Genomic DNA, 20,298 nt, shown 5'->3' on the forward strand with positions numbered 1-20,298 from the left:
TCCATGGCTAATACACTGCCTGGATTTGAGGCTCGCTCAGACAGAGCAGGGTGTGTGTCCATCGGGGGGGCCGGGGGTCTTTCTGCTCCGGCTCCAGTCTCACCCTTAATCCCAGTCTGATATGGGGTATCCCCAGGCACACAACATGAAAGAGCAGTGTTACATTTACAGTGTGTGTGTATGTACCTGTGCACACACACACACACACACACACACACACACACACACACACACACACACACACACACACACACACACACACACACACACAAGGGTACTACTGTAGTGGGCGTGTGGCATCAGGAAATGAGCCGTGCCTGGGAATGCTGCGCGGGAAAACTGTCTGGGAAAAGCCCAGTTTGCTCTCAGTCAGCTGCTACCCCTCCCCATCTGCCATAAACTGGATTTCCTGTTGCGAGCCTGAACCCCGGAGACTTCCGTGCTGAAGCTCCCAGCGGATACACTCAGGAATCTTTAGAGTACATATCTATACAGTTACACAAACAGAGGATTTAAGACACAATTATAAACTCCTGGAGTATGGAGATGTGGTAGTTTTACATTTGGGTGATTCTAATGTTCCTGCTTGGTGCATATCGCCATCCTGTGGATTAAAGGGGAGTCACAGAGAAGATCTGGTATTATTTTTATTAAACTATTCTGAAAATATGTTCCTAAAAAACAGCCATTATGAAATGTACCGTTTCAATGGCTACTTCCTTGATGTGAAAACACACACATGTTGTGTTCTCTCCTTTTTTTTCTCTTAAATAAATAAAAACCAACTGCTGCTGTTCTCTCTCCATCTTGTGGCTGAATTCTGCATGACCTCCACAGCCCACCTCTTTACTTTATTGCTTTTATTACAATTACAGCCTCCGACTTTATTGTTTTTGGATCTTTCCTCCCTGACATTGATCTTACTTGCTTGTTCTCTTTGTCTTATTTTTTTTCTTTCTTTTCTCTCTCCTTGTATGCTTCTCCTTCATTCCTCTTTGCCTTCTCCCATCTCCAGCCAGGCTCTATCAGGGACTTGGTAAGTTGAGCTGTGTGTCCACTGGGTGCCTTTTGAGCTGTAGATACCTGTATGTGCATGTTTTGTAGAAGCTGAACACTTTTGTGTCCGGGTCTCCTCACCTAACCAAAAGTAGTGCTGCTGTCTAACATGTCTTAGTGGCTGGTACTTACAGTAGAGTAGTTATAACCCTTAGATTATTTGTTTTGTCGTAACCTCTAATGTTTTCAGGGTGCCATAAGACAAGGAAATAACACATCATTGTATTGATACATATTTTGTATCAATCTGCATCCATGCATCTGAATTGTTTCCATATTTCTTTAAATTACCAGTGAGTGATGTTAAAAAAACATGAGATTCAGTCAAATAAATGGACCGCACAGGTGCTTTTGCATGTTTTAGCCCATTTAACACCAGTGTTGTATAGCTAATATCCACCATTTATCAAAACAGGTCATTTTTATATGAAGGGAAGCTTTACTGTTTTGTGGGTAATGCATTTCGCTCCATCTGTAAAATATGGAAAGCAGAAAGCAGAAACTTGCTGAATTCATTTATTTAGCATTTATTCTATTTAATACAGTTGAAGCGGGACTGCTAAATGAAAGTTGCTTCTGAACACAAACAAAAAGATTCACCTCATCAATAATTCCTGACATTCAGGAAATCTATAGTTTGTTCTTCCAACTTTACATTTGTCTAATGAAGCTCAACAGCATCATGGTAATCAGCAGATGACTGTAACGGGAGGGAGGTTCACTTTGATTGATTTAGGGCTGCACCAATGACTGCACGAATAGATTAGCTGAATGAAAAGGCTGTACTTTTCAGAAGATGTCTTTCTTTTCTCCTTTTTATTTCATATTCAATAAATACCTTCGGGTTTGGACTGACAAAACAAGTCATTAACACAACACCTTGGGCTTTGCAAAATCGGGATGGACATTTAGCTTCTTTCTTACATTTAATTGTAAATGTATAGACCAAACAATTAATAGATTAATCTAGATAACGATCGATAGGTGCAGCCCTGGCTTGATGAACTATTACTTGCTCTTGATTCACTGTTACACTTCTGTTCCAGTTGAATTTGTTGATCAAAGTCTGCCCTGACACTGATGTAGGGACAGTAGGGGAATACACACATGCATGCACACACTCACACACACACATTAACCTCAGCCTGGCTCCTCGGGGGGCTTGTTTTGTTTGTCTGTCATCTTGTAGCTGTGTGAAGTCAATTTTACTGTGACAGACCTCTTCTGATTGGCTGACACTGTGTGTGCTGCTGGCTTCATGGAATGAGCCACAGCTTGTTTACGCACTGGGTGTTAGTGGATGTGGTTTCAGGTGGTTTAAGTGCGGTGATGGGATGCATTTGGCTGCTAAAATGGTGAGCTAGCTGAACTGTCTTGTGTGTAACGTGTGTGTGTGTGTGTGATTGTGTATTTGTCAGATTTCCACCCGGATCCTTGAAGCCCACCAGAACGTAGCCCAGATGAGTCTCATCGAGGCCAAGATGCGCTTCATCCAGGCGTGGCAGTCCCTTCCTGAGTTTGGAATGACTCATTTCCTTGCCAAGTAAGCTGACACCTAAATCTCCCCCCCCCCCCCCCCCCCCCCCCCCTCTCTGTTTTATTCGCTGACAGTGACTCGTATTGTCATTTGATCTACACACTTTGATTTCACCGTGTTATCGCTCCTTCTTCTCTGCAGGTTCCAGGGGGGGAAGCGGGAGGAGCTGATCGGCATCACTTATAACCGTCTGATCCGCATGGATGCTAGCACTGGAGATGCTATTAAGACCTGGCGCTTCAGCAACATGAAGCAGTGGAACGTTAACTGGGAGATCAAGATGGTAGGAAACACATTGAATATGACCGGTTTATTGTAATGGGTTATTTTCACTGTTATTTGCAGCCGGTTGTCACTCAGTGTTGGCAGTAAATGTTTTCTCTAACGGGAAAAAGACAATATGTTCATTCATTTACTGTACATCATATTCATGCCTCCTCGCCAACCTAGGTATATTATGTTTCAGCTCTGTCAGTCTGTACCATTAGCATGAAGGTCAACTCTCAGGAAGCTCTGGAGGGAATACAAAAAACAAACAATGGGACTTAGACCCAAGGGTGAAAGTCTTAAAGTATTTTTGATTCTATTTTCGTGGCCAAAGTCACTGTGAGCTCACAAAACGCCTCAACTCAAGAATTAAAATGTCAATTAGGACCATTTTAGACTAATGTTTAATAGGATAAAATTATGACATTTGAAGAGAAGTACATGCAAACTGCAACTTGAGTGGTTCCTGGCGCCATTATTTTATGTTGTAGTCTAGCATTTTAACATTTTGGACTGTTAGTGAAACAAATAAGATATTTTAATTAAACTTAAAAGTGGCCAAAGTCACTGTAACCTCACAAAACGCTGCATAAGCCACAACTCAATAATTCAAATGTCAATTATGACAACTTTAGAGAAATGTTTAATTCGATAAAATTAGAAAATCATGACATTTGGAGATAAATACATGTAAACTGCAACTTGAGTGGTTGATAGAGGGACTACTTTTTTAAGGTTTTGGACTGTTGGTGAAACGGATAAGACATCTTATGAAACTGAAAAGTTATTTTGCATGTTTTCATTATAGCATGACTGATGTGTTTGTCTCTGTGCTCAGGTGACGGTAGAGTTTGCAGACGAGCCCAGTCTGTCCTTCATCTGCGCCGAGGTGGACTGCAAGGTGGTGCACGAGTTCATCGGAGGCTACATCTTCCTGTCCACGCGCGCCAAGGACCAGAACGAGTCTCTAGACGAGGAGATGTTCTATAAGCTGACCAGCGGCTGGGTCTGAGCGGCCCCCTCCCACCAGGAGCCAACCAGTGTAGGTCAAGGGCCAGGAGGGGAGTGGCTGGGGGGGGGGGGGAACCACAGTGTATGGGGTTTATTTTAATTCTAACTATTTCTCAGTCTGTTTGAATGTTTGGAGCTGTGCTGGAGAGTCCAGAACAGCACCAACATTGCCACGGCTGATTTTATTGTTATAGTGTTTCTTTGCATAAACGCTGACCAGGTCTTTGTTACAACACTAACTCTCTGGTGAACGCAGGCCAGATTATAAACTTTTGAAGGTAACCTCCTGCGGTTGAGCGGCAGCCTTACACACACCTGAAGCAGGAAGTGTTCTCCTCTCCTCCTGGACTGACGGCCATCAACATTACGTCCATGACAACCCTTTAAAGCCAATCAAACGCCACATTGAATCCCAAAGATGTTTTTTTCTCTTCACTTTTTCTCTCCCTGCCTTTTCTCCTAATAACTGAGCTGAAGAAGCTGACATCAGACTGTCATTAAAACATTTGTAATCCTAGTGCCACAGATAGCTACAGTTATATCGAATTATTTATCCTAAAAGACGGACTTCTTCTAAGTCCGAACAAAAGGCACTACATGTCCATCCTATCACTCTACGAAGGGTTAATCTCTTTAAGTCACATGTAAGCACTTCTACAGTATACAGTCCTGTTCATGAATAAGCTGTTGTTGAATTTCTTTTTGCTTTTGATGTCCTTGTGTTTGTTTTTGAACTCTCCCAGAGGGTCGAGTCTCTGTAATGAATTCTTGTTGTATTAGCTGACAGGTGTGACATTGAGAGGTTTGTTTTGTATTTAATAAACTGCTAATAGTGAGCATGTCTGGAGACACACTACACTGGGATGAGGGTCCTGCGGGTTTAGAAATCTTTAAAGAGATGTAAATGTCCTAAAATTAATTCACTTTAGTGTTCAGTAAATCTAAAAGTTTTCTGAAAACAAGCTTTTAAACAAATGCGTTGGTCGGTATGTTGAGCTAAGGTAGATTACTAAAGGTTTTGTATTTAAAATTTGTCTCTTGCTCATGTTTTAAAAAATATTGGAAGGCTCAACATGAAGCTACATGACCTGAAGATATTAATTATCATTTAAGGCAGACCCCCTTTTTTTTTTTTAAATTAAGGAATTTTCTTATGACCTGGCATGAAAAAAAACAATATGGCGTCTACATTTTGCCAAATCTCAACATCCTGTTTTAAATTGCATCCCGATTTCTAAACCCCTGGCATCTCATCACGTGCACTACATAACAGGAGGAATCACAACTCCCTTTTACCTTATTGCCATTTTGTCTCTCACACCATATAGTATTATTATTATTATCATTTTTATCATTACACACCAGCAACAGGTCACCGAGTTTGAAGAGCGAATATGCAACGCTTTCTTTTCTTCTGTCCTCAGTATGAAGGATCAGTAAATGAAGTATTATTTTTTTGTAACTAATGTAAAAACACAAACATTTTATAGAATTGTACAGTTTGTTTCTGCTGTGGGGGGTTTGGAAGTCTTTCCTTTCAGAGATGAGGGGGAAAGCCGCCCGTCAACATGTGTAGTATTCAGAATTGTGCCTACTTACGTTGTGTCCTTACTGAGTATCCAGATGAAGATAAATATGAATATATATGAAGATAACACTAGTCTCAAACTCCAGGTTTGATTAAGATATTTGTCAAGTACATATTATAATTTTTTTTTTAAACAAATACGTATGCCTTTTCAATGTGCTCTTCATTTCTTGCATTTCTGCTTCATTTTATTGATTTTCTGCTTTCCGTTTTTGTCCATTTGCAGCCCTGGGTTGTGTTTTTAGCTCATTCTTTAGACTAACCGTGATACTTATATTGTGCAAATTAAGTTTTCTCAGCGCCTTTTTAAAACACTTCACTTATTCGTCTGATTTCGTCACAACTGAAGTGTGCCATTTAATAATGTCCATATGAAGGAGACCCTGGAGTTTGAGACAAATCAGCATAAGTGAACAGAGGTAAGAGAAAAGCAAGCCTAGTCTGTTTTTTATTTTCTCTGATGTTGTTTTTGTTTGCCTCCAGTGTCGGGAGCAGCGGTGCATGTCCTGCTGCTCTGTTTTCTGACTGTAAAAAATGCATTTATTTTAAAAAATAAAGTAATTTTTATTTAATTACAGTGTTTCTACTTTTCATTTGCCCTTACAAAGAGCAATATGTCAGTGTTGTGACACCCAAACGCATTCCCAGTAAATCCTGAAAAAGGCGGGTCAAATTTTCTTTTTTTTAAGGCTTGGTGATTTCTTTAAAGGAATAGGCACTGGGGTTTTGGGCAAATGTTACTCTTACATTTGTTGTGGTGTATTTTTGCCTCAATACATATGTGGTGTGCTAGTGAGTGTTTATGGCAGCAGGGTGAGTGTGGGTGTCCATAAAGGGACAACCAGAGCATCGCTGTTTTTTTGTTGGGACACAGTTTAAAGTAATTTGTGGGATCACTTTATTGTTGGATTTTGTCTTTTCATGGGTTTTGTTAACTGTAGGAAATCCCTAATGGCCAGCCTCTTCCTTATAAGGTTCTCTTAAAGCTCATGGTTTATTAGGAGGAAGTGTAATGTGACTCAACACCTTGGTCTCAAAGGCCTCTTCAGTGTGGAGGAAATGAGAAGCCTGTGGAAAAAGTGTTCATATCTCCTAAGGGTCCTTAGTGCTCTTCTGAGATTTTGAAATGCGTCATCAGATCTACCGCAGTAAAACTCTCAGAAGTGTAGTAACTGCACTGAATCTGATACTAAATACACAAGAAGCTAACACATTTGCAAACAAATGAACACTTATGCTACAGATTTACCTTGTATGATTATTCAGCCTTACATTAAGTCTGCATATGGTAGCAATGTAGGCTAAAATCAAGAATGGTTAGAGATTCATAACAGACAGTAATGACAAACTACTATTAATCAGCAGGCTGACAGGTTTGTAATGTTTACACAAATTAAAAGACCTTACCAAAGGAAAATAAATGAAGTGTTTGAATATGCACTGGTTCTGTTTCCCCACTAGAGGGCAGTGCCCAACCACCTGTCCTCCCTAACTCTCCACCGCAGTCTCCTGCTCAGTGCATCACAAACTTTTCAAAAAATGTTTCCATTCCCAAATCTGACAAGTTTACCCAGCATCCCAGCAGAAAACCGAGTGGCAGACTGAGGAGGAGATAAGATGAGAGAACGCCTGCAGAAAGTCTGTTTTCTTTGGAGACACGTCCATCTGTCACCTGCCGAGCAGCTGGGGGACGGAGGTGTTGGTGGCCATGATGACAGCTTTGGAGCTGCTCACACCACCTGATGTCCACAGTATGCACCATGTAGGAGGGAGGCAATGGGAAGATGATGATAGTGAGCACAAACCATAAGGTGATAGTTTAAAGGTCCCCTATTATACTGTTTTTCATCAATATATTATAGGTCTCAGATATAAAAAAAAACATGTCTCTGAAGTGTTTGGCTTGAAATACCAAATTGTAGCATCCCATAAACCCCTCTGTGTCAGCCCTGTTTCAAAAGTGCTGATTCTCTGTCTGTTACGCCCCTCTGAGAGATATTTGGTTAAAAAGAACACAATGGTGCTCTAGGAGGAGATTCAGGTGATAAGGTGGGGGGGTGTTACCTTGGTTGGTTATTGGCTAATGGTTACAGAAGCCAAAAAATCATTATGACATAAAGTGATCATCTTATTTTCAGACAGGTTTTTATATAAATGGATCAGGACTAAAAGTGAGCGAATCTTTTTTCCTGAAACTTTCAGAATCTCTTTACACAGATGTTGATGTATAAAAGACATGGAAAAGTGGATTTTGCACAATAGGTGACCTTTAAAGGTGGGACAATTGCTTGATGAGGTTAGAAAGAAGAAACAAAGCAACTCTAAGTGACATAATCAAACAGTTTTTCATTGCAATCGAAATCTAATGTAGTGCAATACAATCATCTCGTCTCTGGTTGGTGCGATAAAAACCTTCAGACCCTCCAGCTTTGATGATATATTCTTTAAATCGGAAATCTCTATCTACAGTAATAATTCAGCTTTACAGTAGACTCTAGCAATCAACCCTGAAGTATCGTAGCATTAGTAGCTGACGCTGCATTTCAACAGCCCCATGAGCCTGAATCCACCCTCAAGTCAATTGTATGATCAGATGAGGTGTGCAGCATGCAGTGGGAACAATGAATCAAATCCTGCTAGGACATCCTGTTCTGGTACATCATCGCCTCAATCCGATGCTTATCTTACCGTTTTAAATGCACTAACTTCCACAAAAGCTTCTGAAGCACTCACAGGATCATGTAGATGGGTTTCAAACATGGAAGCATACCCTTATATAACTATTCTAATGCAGCCTCTGATGTTCCCCATATAGCTCATACCCAAGAGGGATCTGGGCTATTGTGTTCGATGTGAGTATGGGAAGTAATGACGTCTAAAAGCTCCACCTAGTGACGTGGAATTCCTTCGAACCCTTGGGAGGATGAGTTGGATGACTTGAGGATGACATTTATTATAGATTGTGCTTCAAGCAAACAATTGATATAAAGAAAGTGTAAACTTAAAAGAAGTAGAGCAATGGAAATGTGAGGAGTTGCACCTGTTGCCATTCAACACGGCAGCTTCCTGCTTGAGCCAGCAAAGTTCAGTTCAAGGGAGGACTGCTCTGCTTTCCTCATTCCTGAAGTTCACAGCTGGTAAAAGTCATTGTTAATGTCATTGGGATCTCTTTAAAGGAGAGTGGTTCTGACATTCACTCCCATCGCCTGCGGTAGGCGCCACAGAGAATGTCAGCCATGACAGCACAGGTGTTGATAAGCTGTTTTCAGGTATGCCTTGAAATATTCTTGAAGGAAATCCTTTGTTCTCTTCAGACCTGTGTGTTGACCTTGTCTAGATCCATTATGCTTTCTCTTTTTCTAAATGCTGAGGACAGCTGTCAAGAAGTAATTGTCATGGTGAGTGTATATCATGGTGGCTGGAGGTTAAACTACTTTCTGCCAAGATGATAGAAAGTGAGTTTCGCAGGCCACGCCATGAATGGTTATTCTTTGTCACAAGAAGATAAATGATACTGACTTTTCCTTTCCCCTGACTTTTCCTTTCCCCTGACTTTTAATCCAGCGCAATAAACAGATTGACATGTCTCGACCACTATTTTGAGTTTTTTTTACAGACATTCATTGTCCCAAGAGGATACATCCTAGTGGACTTTGAGTTTTCATCTAGTGCCATCAGCATCAGGACTGAGTTTTCATGTATCCAGTGAGATATCTCATTTTACGTACATTAATGTGCCCCCGATGATAAATCCTTATAATGTTGGTAAACCCCTGACCTTACCTCCTACGCCACCATTCGATTTTTTGTGAAAACAGGATTGGATGGATAATGATGACATTTAGTACCCCTCCCAAACTAAGATCACAATAGCATTTCATTGTTAACATGTTAGCATTTAGCTCAAGGCCCAACACTGGGCTTATATAGAGGTTCAAACCCCACTGCAGTCAGCATGTCGTTGTGTCCCTGGGCAAGACACTTCACCCCAAATTGCTCCTGTGGGGATTGTCCACAGTATTGAGTATGTAAGTCGCTTTGGATAAAAGCGTCTAACAAGTAACGTGTAATATAATGTAATATATAAACCCTCACAGAGCAGTTAGCATGGCTCTGAACGTGTAGTCTTGAAAAACATGTTCATAATATATTCTCATGTTTTTTTTAATCAAAGCCATACATTAACTTTGTAAATCAACACAATATGGCTTAATCTTTAATCTCTAAGCAGTCTGATGTGTTTCCACTGTGTGTGCTGCATTCATTCCCTTCTGCGATTTATGCAAGTACCATTTTATAAACTCACACTGCACAGCAACACTATTTTCCCTCTTTGCTCAGCATAATGAAAAGTACTTCTCCTTAAAAAGAAGAAGGGATACAAACAATGTATAATTCATTTATGTTTCATTTCTCCTTAAATATATTTTCATAAATGTATACTCAAAACAACTGCACACAGTAGTGGCCTTTATTGGTTTATATGCTTTTGGATTCAAATATTAAAACATGAAATCCCCCCTAAAAAAAACTCACATGTTATTCCCATTAACTGGAACGCTTCAGTCTACATACGTTTCCATGGAAAAGGCCCGGTCAGAGCTAAACACTGAAGTGCCAAGACTTTTATCTTGATGTCATCAATTACACTCTGCTAAACTCAGTTTAAAGGCTCTAGAAAAACACATGTTGTAGTCAGAGCTGTTTGTGGTTCAAAGGTTAAAACATCAAATCAAAGGTATTCATTGCATGCTTATTGTCACTATGAATAAGGGGAAGACTGTCAGATTCAGATTGGATTCTTGCTGTTAACAGATTGAACACGACATCCAGATACCTTGGGGTGTTCTATTTTAGGGAGTTTTTATGGAAAGAAGTGTTTATATATTGGTGATTTTTGTGAAGTCATACACTAGAAGTTGTCTGATTTATTGCTAAAAAAACAGGTTATCAATGTTCTGTTCTTCCTTAATGAAAACATGGTAACAGCCTTGTCCACAAACAACATTTGACACCGCTGCATCTCATCTGTTGGCCTCAGGTCATCCACCTTGTTAGTCTTGCTTTGAAGTCCAGGACATCACGCAGGCAGTTGTAGAAATGATAAGCATACCATTAGAGTCTCAGAGTGGATCCGGAGGGTGTCCTCTCAGCGCATGAGGTCATGTCACATGGTGTTTATAGAGATGAGATGAGGCTGTTGTGAGCCAAGGCGCTTGCATCATCACTTTCTGAAGCACGCAAGACGTTTATGGTCATATACATACATCACACAAGTATACATCATTTGTGGGCAACAAATTACAATTCAAGCTGCAGATCTTGTGTATTCCAGCTGAGGAAACATTCCAAGTTTAATGTGTTCCCGGGCAATTTGCTGTAGGAGTCTTTTTTCTAAAGTAATACACTTCTCCCCCAAGGACCTTTTGGCTTTAAGCACTGTTGCACAAAATTGGCTAATTTGCATCGCCTCACTCACTGAAACCTGTTTTGTTTGGGCTAAATCTTGTTTTAATGCAAGGGGCTGTTGTTAGGGATTACGTTTGGGACCAACAGACAAGTGTCGGATTCCCTTTTTTCTCCCTTGTTAATGCTAATGGAAGAACCTGTCTTTGCCTGGGGCATGATGGGAGTGTTCCTCTGCTGACAAGGAAGAAACAGAGGTTTCCTAGGAGCTATTTTGTCAAAATCATAACAGTGCAAGAATCAATAGGAATCCTGAAAGAAAAAGCCAAAGTATATGAGGTCAATAGAGAGGCACAAATGGAAAACGAGGGTAATTTCTTTTTTTTAATACAGGTAAGCATTTAATGAACTTGGCCTCAAAGCAACATAATGAGATCATTCAGGTGTTTTGAAATCAATCCCCGTGAATCGATAGTATTAAAATTGACCATCACTCGCTCTCACTCATCATCTTCTCGGACCTCACACCAATTTCATCCCCTTTTTTATTACCTTGATGCTAGGATATAATATGAAAGAGGTCAGTCAGTGCTCTGTATATCTCCATCATTATCTCACAGTGGTGTCACGGCCATGACAGCGTCTCCAAGGAGCAACTGCCAACCATAAAGACTAAATTGAACTTGCAAAATGAAATTGGATCCTTGGCTCTCCGTGTTACCCAGCGGGCTTTGTTTATTGATCGGCTAAATTAGCTGCTTTTAACTGAATAGGATGTGGCACAGACAGAGGAGAGACGACTCAGACAAGCAGATACTTGTGGATGTGACAGACTGAATGAAACCATAAACTACAAAAACCTGTCTCAATAAAATAATTTACAAGATACGGGGTGTATAAGAGACAAAAGGGATTATACTGAAAGACTTCTTCAATATTGTGTAGGAGACACCAATAAGGCTTCCAGGTGCCGAAATTGTTATAATGTAAGAGGTGACTTGGAGTTTTGAAGAGCACCACTCGCTCTCCACACATCTACCATTCAATTGTCTGCCTGCCATGATGGAGATGGATGTGTTTAATGGTGCGTGGCTCCATTGCAGATTATTTTGCCCAGTGACTTGCTCAGAAATCTGGCTTCAGCACACACGGGAGTATACACTTTGGTTCAGGATGCATTTTCCTTCTGGAAATCCTGTTTTCACTCCTGAGTTAAGATGCTGCCTCCGGGCAAAGTGAGATTAAATGTTTCTCCAGTGTTGGCACGATGCGAGATTGCAGGCAAGGGAAAACAGACTCTGACAGAAACAAATCTCACAGTTGAATTGAGTCACGGTGTTTTGCATTTCATATTGTACTCCCTTTGTGTTGAGAATTAGCAAAACAATCAACAATTTGTATGTGATTTTAAATGCGTATACACTGCTTTTCATATTGTAAAGCCAATCTGAAATAATTGCTAATCACATCTGATGTGTTCTGGTATTAAGAAAGTGAAATCCTGTGTGACCAATTCTGTGATGTGAATTATTATAATACCTTTTTTTCTCTCCTGAATCAACAGTCGGAATTTAATTATAAATTGATTTTTCTTATATTAAAACTAAATATGTCATCGATTGGACAGCCAGCTTATTATTAGTAATGCAGAATTCAGAACAGGGACTCATTATTTTCTATGTTTTATAAAGCGACAAAGCAGCTATGATTGATCTGAGCATGAAAGTCATTACTTGCGGCTAGTCAGGGCATTCAGATGATGAAATCTAATTAAAGTGGCTGTCTTTGGCAAAGTTTGCGCTTAAAAAGGCAAAAACGGTGTCAACAATGACATCACTGTGAGCAGTTGTAAGAATAAGTGTTAGGATAATTGTAAACAAGTGCCAGGTCTGTCTGTTCCATGCCTGTCGGGCCAAATGGATCAGTCCTCTAATCTGACAGATGTTCTAGACAAATCAGAAGAAGCCTCTTGACAACCATTGCCCTGGAATGACTCTCTGTAAAACAAAGACAGATATGCCTCGAGAAGTGAAGATTGCCATGAAAGTGGTTCTGCTCAACACAGAGTTATTTATGAAAGCAACATTGAATTCAGATTTCTTACATAAATTGGGTTCTTGCGTATCTAATGTGATTGATTAGCGGCATACACAAGAAAGTAAAATCAATACCAAAAGCAACATCTAATATTTTTCTTATTTCACACCTAAAGATTAGCAAAGCTGATTGTGCACTTGACCTGATTTGATGTTATGAAATGTGCTCATGCAGGACACTCACTTACTGTATACATACTGCTAATTTAAACTTAAAGGGGACCTATCATGCAAAATGCACTTTTGTACGTCTTTTATACATGAATATGTGTCCCCGGTGTTCCAGGGAACTCACCAAGTGTCAGAAAACACAACCCTCTCTATTTTCCTCCATACCCAAATCTCTAAAAAAGGGGTTGCAACGGATCTGATAAAAACTGATCCAGATTTGAACACTGTCCTGACGTCAGGACGGTGGCGCTACGGCTATTGGGCCAACTCTCCACCTATCAGGGGAATGTGGGGTTGGGCCACGGCCGGCCATTGCCGCTCGAAAGCGCTGGAGACGCTGTAGTACATATGCCAGGCCTGTAAGTGGCGCTGTAGTCTGCCACAAAAGCAGCGAAGAAGACTTCCCGCACATAGTTACCATGGTTACCCTTCTGTTTATTCTCCGCTGTGGCTTTTTTTCTCCCTCCCCGAGGCAAGCGTTTGCTCCCGCTGCAATGCAATCCCTCCCCGTCGAGGCAAACACTGTAATTCTCTCCAGTTAGTCCACCAGCAGATGACAAACACCCACCTCTCCGCCTCTTCCAAGGAACGAGGGGACCGTGCGGCAGAGTTTCAGTTTCAGTTTGTTTCGCCGGTCAAGATGTCCGTTAAAGTTTAAATCTTCCGGACAAAATTAGAAAAGTGCCGGTCAAAGGTCTTCTTTGTTATTTATTGAGCTTTAAAACAAATGAATAACGACTCTATATAATAAAACACGGAGGACCGAGATCTCTTTTTCTCCCCCTCTTCTGACAGCCCAGCAGCTGATCAGAGCACGGTTCCCCTCTCCTGCAGGGGGGCGTGGTCAGCAGAATCAGACCCGTAGACAGCAAACAGCACATAGAGCGAAATGAGGCATGGCTAAAATGCATGATCTGTTTGGTATTTTGAAAACAGAAACGTATAAATATACCTTATATAGGTATGGCCCTACAATATATCATTTAAATATAGCATGATAGGTCCACTTTAAACATGAAGATTCAGACGCCCCCTCCTCACATACACACACAGTCCAACTCCCTGAATGTGGCCAGTTCCACGAAGTTACCAAGAACCACGTAAACAACTGACATGAAAGAAGTGAAACATGTCCTCCTTTATGTCTCTGTTTAAAACATACACATTCAGTGAAAGCATGCAACAACTCACACACTCTGCATGCAAGCTCACACTTTTTGAAGTAATGTATGCATGTGAGTTCGACATGTTTTTCTCTCTAGTGAGCACTCATGCAGCTCTGTAACCAGTTTCTGATGCCGCACACTGTGAAGAGTAAACAACAAACCACATGAATTCAGTGTCTGATTAGTGCAGCAGCAAGACAGAGAATGGGAAAAAAAGAATACAGACTGCATTAGAGAGTGTATTGGGGAGTCTTATAGCAGCCATCTGGCCGTGTGTGGAGATGAGATGCAGGTGGAGGGTCGGAGCAGAGGGTCTCTCTCATTCCTCTATCGTCAGATCTCCATGTTTACCCTCCGCACCACGGGGACTGAGACACCCCATTCTCCGTAATCCAGCCAGCCTGCACAGATCATTGTCTAACGTCACAGGCAGGGAAGGATGTTTATGTTTTCCAGTATTTTTCGGATGAGGGATGTAGGGAGTGTAAGAGGATCGAGGGAGAAGGAGTGCCAGGTAGAGCTCTGGCTGTAGCTCCTTCCCTCCTGTGGGAGTGCTTTTGATGGAAATGTATTCATTCAAGGAGTCACTCAAGGCCACACAAGCTCTTTTTAATTTGAAAAAAAAAATTATAATATTTTTAATCAAAGCAATTACTTAATACAGAATTAAAAGGATAAAAGGTATCAAGTTATGCAGAAGGTATCAAGGATACAGCTGTGAGTGTGGGATATGCCAGCCTGGTTAAAATGTGTAAAATACAAGTAGTACAAGTAGTGCATTTGAGCCAAAGATTGTAACTTAAATTAGATAATTGTTCCTATAGTGATTTGATTAACCACTTAAAATAACTAATCTGTAATGCTACTTCATGGAAAATCTAAGGTGAATATTGGAAGAGTAGTTTCTAACTGGTTAAACTGCAGTCAGGTCAGTGAAGCCCAGCTGCTTAAGAAGATGACTCACGTAAAGTAAACAATTAATTCCTTGTAAATTCCCTCAGTACGCTATGATTACTGCATGAGGTATTAAAGCAAATTCACGAGAGGAACTGTGACCTCTTCCTATTCCACCTCTTTTAGCTTTTCACAGATTATAGTCCCATAAAACATTGCGGAAATGTAGGGACCACGTAAGCAAAACCTAAATGTTCCAGCCTCTGTGGTGTGTCATGCATCCAAAAGCTAACCTCAGCTTTGAATTGAGCAACAAGCAGTATCAATATTTCAACATGTTTTTTGGGCAATCATTCTTCAGACTGTTATTGAGACTGGTATACCAAATAGTTCTCAACTTTAATTTGTTTCCGTGTTTTGCTTCTTTCATCAGAGCAATCACCTGCCATGTCCAGGGACCCAGCTGTCTAAATTCCCAAACTAACTAACAGGAAACAGCTAATGCCCTTTTAGCCCTCTCGGCTTGTGTGCACCATATGTGTATATGCGCTATTTTTTCCCCTTTTGGCCACTGCCCCTGTTTGCCTCAACCTGGAAAAAATTACTCATTCCAGTGAACGTTTATGCTCGTGTAGGGGAGCACAGAGGTATAGTTCAGTATTTCTACAGTGACATAGGGAGTCCAATACTTTCTCGTTGCTGTCGTGTTGCCACAGCAGCAAAAACTCCATATCCAAATTGACACTAAAAGAAGCCTTTGTAAATCAAGATGGATTGTTTGAAGGCAAGTGTAAAGAAACAATCTTAGAAGACTCATCCAACATTTTTCCATTGAAAATTCTTGAATGAACTTTTTCCACATGTTCTACCAGATGGTTGGTGTTGCGTGGAAATCACAAAGCCATGCTAACTGTCAAATGATCCAGAGGAAGCTTCAAGGGCTGGAGGAATATGGAAGCAATAAATGTGATCATTGGGTGGCCAAGTGTGATTTTAATTTGTGGTTGCATGGATTAGGGAATAGTTTGTCCAGGAGCTTTAGCTGGTAAATGGATTTCTTTCATAGGTGAAAAACTGAATGGTATGCTTGTCTAATGTGTTTTTAAATGACTTCTGTGTTGCAGCATAGAACTGTAGCACAGAAATTCAAAGCTAGACAAACTCCAGCTAAGTGTAGGCAATGACATTTTGTAGATAATCAGAAACATTCATATTTTATTACTGGACCACTAAGCCTTAAGTGCACTTGTTTATCTTTCATCATGCGTTCAATATTACAGCATTCTCAATTGGCTCACAGGCATCTGCTGCAGTACAACCAGTTTAGCAACTGCTTATCATGACAAATAAATATGGCTTAAATGATGATGGCTCTGCAACATGTTAGCGATCATCAGATGCCGAGACCCAGAGGCAAAGAAACAGGAGCACATAAAACGTGAACTATCTCAAATGAGGCAGCATTGTCCAAGTCTGTTGGAACTGAAGAAAGAGTTTATGAAAAAAAACAATCCACCAGGAGAGGATTTAGAGAGGGAAAATTGGATGACTCGCAACCAGCCAAGCAAAACATTAGACATACACACACAGTTCCAGGACCTCCAAGTGTGTGAATTCCCAGGGAACACATTTCTGTTGGCATGGCTGGAGTAACAAAAGATTGTAGTAAACCTCTGTTGGCAGTTTACAGCAGACTTGAACATTGACACCTCCCACACATCAACAGGAGAGTTATAGGAAAAAATGCAGCTAGTGTAGGCTTGTTTAAACAGGCAATTTGAAAGAAGTTAAAGTGGACCTATCATGCTATATTTAAATGATATATTGTAGGGCCATACCTATATAAGGTATATTTATACGTTTCTGTTTTCAAAATACCAAACAGATCATGCATTTTAGCCATGCCTCATTTCGCTCTATGTGCTGTTTGCTGTCTACGGGGCTGATCTCTGTGAGCTGCAGCTGACCACGCCCCCCTGCAGGAGAGGGTAGCCATGCTCTGATCAAGTCAAGAGGGGGAGAAAAAAAGATCTCCGTGTTTTAATATATAGAGTCGTTATTCATTTGTTTTAAAGCTCAATAAATAACAAAGAAGACCTTTGACCGGCACTTTTCTAATTTTGTCCGGAAGATTTAAACTTTAACGGACATCTTGACCGGCGAAAGAAACTGAAACTGAAACTCTGCCGCACGGTCCCCTCGTTCCTTGGAAGAGACGGAGAGGTGGGTGTTTGTCATCTGCTGGTGGACTAACCGGAGATAATTACAGTGCTTGCCTCGACGGGGAGGGATTGCATTGAATTAAAGCAGCGGGAGCAAACGCTTGCCTCGGGGAGGGAGAAAAAAAGCCACAGCGGAGAATAAACAGAAGGGTAACCATGGTAACTATGGGCGGGAAGTCTTCTTCGCTGCTTTTGTGGCAGACTACAGCGCCACTTACAGGCCTGGCATATGTACTACAGCGTCTCCAGCGCTTTCGAGCGGCAATGGCCGGCCGTGGCCCAACCCCACATTCCCCTGATAGGTGGAGAGTTGGCCCAATAGCCGTAGCGCCACTTCTGTGACGTCATAGAAGTGTTCAAATCTGGATCAGTCTGTATCAGATCCGTTGCAGCCCCTTTTTTAGAGATTTGGGTATGGAGGAAAATAGAGAGGGTTGTGTTTTCTGACACTTGGTGAGTTCCCTGGAACACCGGGGACACATATTCATGTATAAAAGACGTACAAAAGTGCATTTTGCATGATAGGTCCCCTTTAAGCTACATTTTGTTATGCTCACCCTGGGGAAGACCCTACTCTTCCCACTCATAATGTGAAAAGCTTACTGTAATCAGATGTATTACGATTTGAGTCACAGAGACAGGCTGATTATGACTATAAGGGGCGTTCACACCAAGTACTTTTCCCACAGTAGTTCATGAGAACTTTAGTTCATGAGAGCTCCTTTAGTTCTGATGAACTAAAGCAGATCGCGTTCACACCAAAATGAGTTCCTGGGGGTGGATTAGGCAAATGAGCCGCTGACGTCACTTCTTCTTCTTCTGCTTTGGGTTTACTGGCAGGCCGCAAACAACTTCACGGCGAGTACAGTAGGTGGCGGTATGCACCTTAAAGTTGCAATTCGCCAAAAAACCGAGAGAAGAAGAAAAAAAACTTCCGCTTCCGCTGTATGCTTCTGTTTACCTTCCGACCTCAGACACGGTATGGAGTTGACGTTTTGGTGGTCGTGTTATACAGCTTCGTAACGGAGTTATTTAAGCCAATAACTCAGCCACAAATACAAATACAGATCGACCATTCAAATGCAATAGAAAGGCTGAGTCGGAGGCGAAGGCGGTTAAGAAGCCTTAACAAAAGGATTGGACGACGAAAGCACACGCTATGGACATGTTTCGCCGTTGGACAGCCGAGGATGATGGCCGTTATCACGCCCAAAGAACAGCAATGGTACGTTCATTAAATCACATTAATACTATCTAATGTAGGATTTATGGAGTTATGTAGGGCTAATTTGTGTCTTTGTATGTGTTCCAGATATGCGAATACTACGGAACTCTGGGTGAACAATAGAACGTCGGCCTGGTGGGAGGTGGTGCCAACATGTGCAGTGGATCGAAGATTTCCGAATGTCCAAGGGCTCTTTTCAACTCCTCTGTATTCGCCTGGAAGCAATGTTGTGGAGAGGCATCTGAACAGCATGGAAATTGTAAATTGACAATAAAGCTGATATTTTGTACAGTGCATTTGGTTCTCTCTTTTATTTACCCGTCAACAGACACAATTACAATAGTGCAGACACACCTTAGACAAGTTTTTCTTCATTTTTGTATTGAAGGCCTGTTGGATTTAATCAGCTCGCTTAGCACTGCCAGAAGCCCAGCCTGAAAGGTATTTTGTTGCTCCACCTCGATTCCTGGGCCTTGTGTGAATGCAGCAGCCGTTCGTCGTGCATCTCCTTGGCACGCAGGTCCTCATTCTCCTTGCTGACCATGGCACGGCGGTTCATCGCCATGATGGTGTCAAGGAAGCTGTCATTGCGTGCCCACTTTCCTAAGGTGAAAAATGCAAGATACAAGATCAGTTTAATTGCAACATCGAGGCAAAATGTTGATTAATAGTCCAGTTTACTCTGAGATAGAAGATCAAACCGTTTTCATGTAATCCTTTTATTTATACATCACATATACTGAGGTAGCTGGGCCAATCAAGCTTGGACTGAAATATCGAAATTACATCTCTCTTTGATATTGACTACAATTATTGCTACAATGCATCAATTCATTATCAAGCAAATGACTTGTGCATGAACTCTAAGCAGCGGTGATGCAATACATATTTCGATTTACTTTTACTTATTAATAGTTATATCACCTTCTTCTTCTTTCAAGGCCAGAGTAGTTACAGTGTAAGTGGATTGACATCTAACATAACATGGCTGAGTACAATTATAACAATCAATAAAAAAAAGGAAAAATAAATAGAATTTCAATTACATTTCTACTTAAATGTGCAAAAATATTAGAACATCAGTCTTTGTGGCATGCAGGTAATCAACTGTTTAAGCTTTTACCATTAACATGTAGAATGAATGTTGCAAATTACTTGAAATTATAGCAACTAATGTATTGTTAGAGGTAGCATTATGTCCAGCTAGCATGCTAATTGCTAACGTTATATTATCGTTTTATCCCGGAGGGGAAAACTAGTTTCTAATCCTGAGAGAAACACCTCGCCTGAAACACACGATTAGTGCCATGAGTTAGTGAAGCAAATTACAGAACATTGCACACTTATTCACAAGTCAAAACGTGTTCATAGCGGGCATGGCTGAGAATAGCTAGCTAGCTAGATGTTGTTAGCCAGCTTGGACCTAACGTTAGCAAGTTCTAGCATGGCTAGCTCGATCTACTGAGCAAATAAAAGTACATATAAGACCAGTATTGTGCAGATTAAAACAGTGCAGTGCATGTATTTTATTTTACCTTGGTAGTCGTCCCGACATGACTTTGCCAGGTCTGCTAACTTTGCAGAGCCACAGAAACTGCATTCAGTAGAAGCTTCTGAATGCGGCGCTTCGCGTCCTCCGAGTAAATCGCCAGAAGCGCA

General features: G+C 41.1%; 1 protein-coding gene across 4 annotated transcripts in view; it reads left to right on the forward strand.

The window, feature by feature from the left end:
• fermt2 (fermitin family member 2) overlaps nucleotides 1–6,034 on the forward strand; it is a 39,469-nt gene extending 33,435 nt beyond the window's left edge. For 2 of the 4 annotated variants that reach the window (XM_034147663.1, XM_034147820.1), the window contains 4 exons: nucleotides 1,016–1,036; nucleotides 2,475–2,599; nucleotides 2,735–2,876; nucleotides 3,699–6,034. In XM_034147663.1, coding sequence (XP_034003554.1) covers nucleotides 1,016–1,036; nucleotides 2,475–2,599; nucleotides 2,735–2,876; nucleotides 3,699–3,872 — 462 coding nt within the window. In that variant the 3' untranslated portion in view covers nucleotides 3,873–6,034. The remainder of the gene's footprint in view (nucleotides 1–1,015; nucleotides 1,037–2,474; nucleotides 2,600–2,734; nucleotides 2,877–3,698) is intronic. The other 2 variants (XM_034147740.1, XM_034147897.1) reach the window with 1 other exon arrangement.
• Nucleotides 6,035–20,298: the final 14,264 nt, after the last annotated feature.

The sequence above is a fragment of the Trematomus bernacchii genome, unplaced genomic scaffold, assembly GCF_902827165.1.
Source record: "Trematomus bernacchii unplaced genomic scaffold, fTreBer1.1, whole genome shotgun sequence".
Taxonomy (NCBI): Eukaryota; Metazoa; Chordata; class Actinopteri; order Perciformes; family Nototheniidae; genus Trematomus; species Trematomus bernacchii.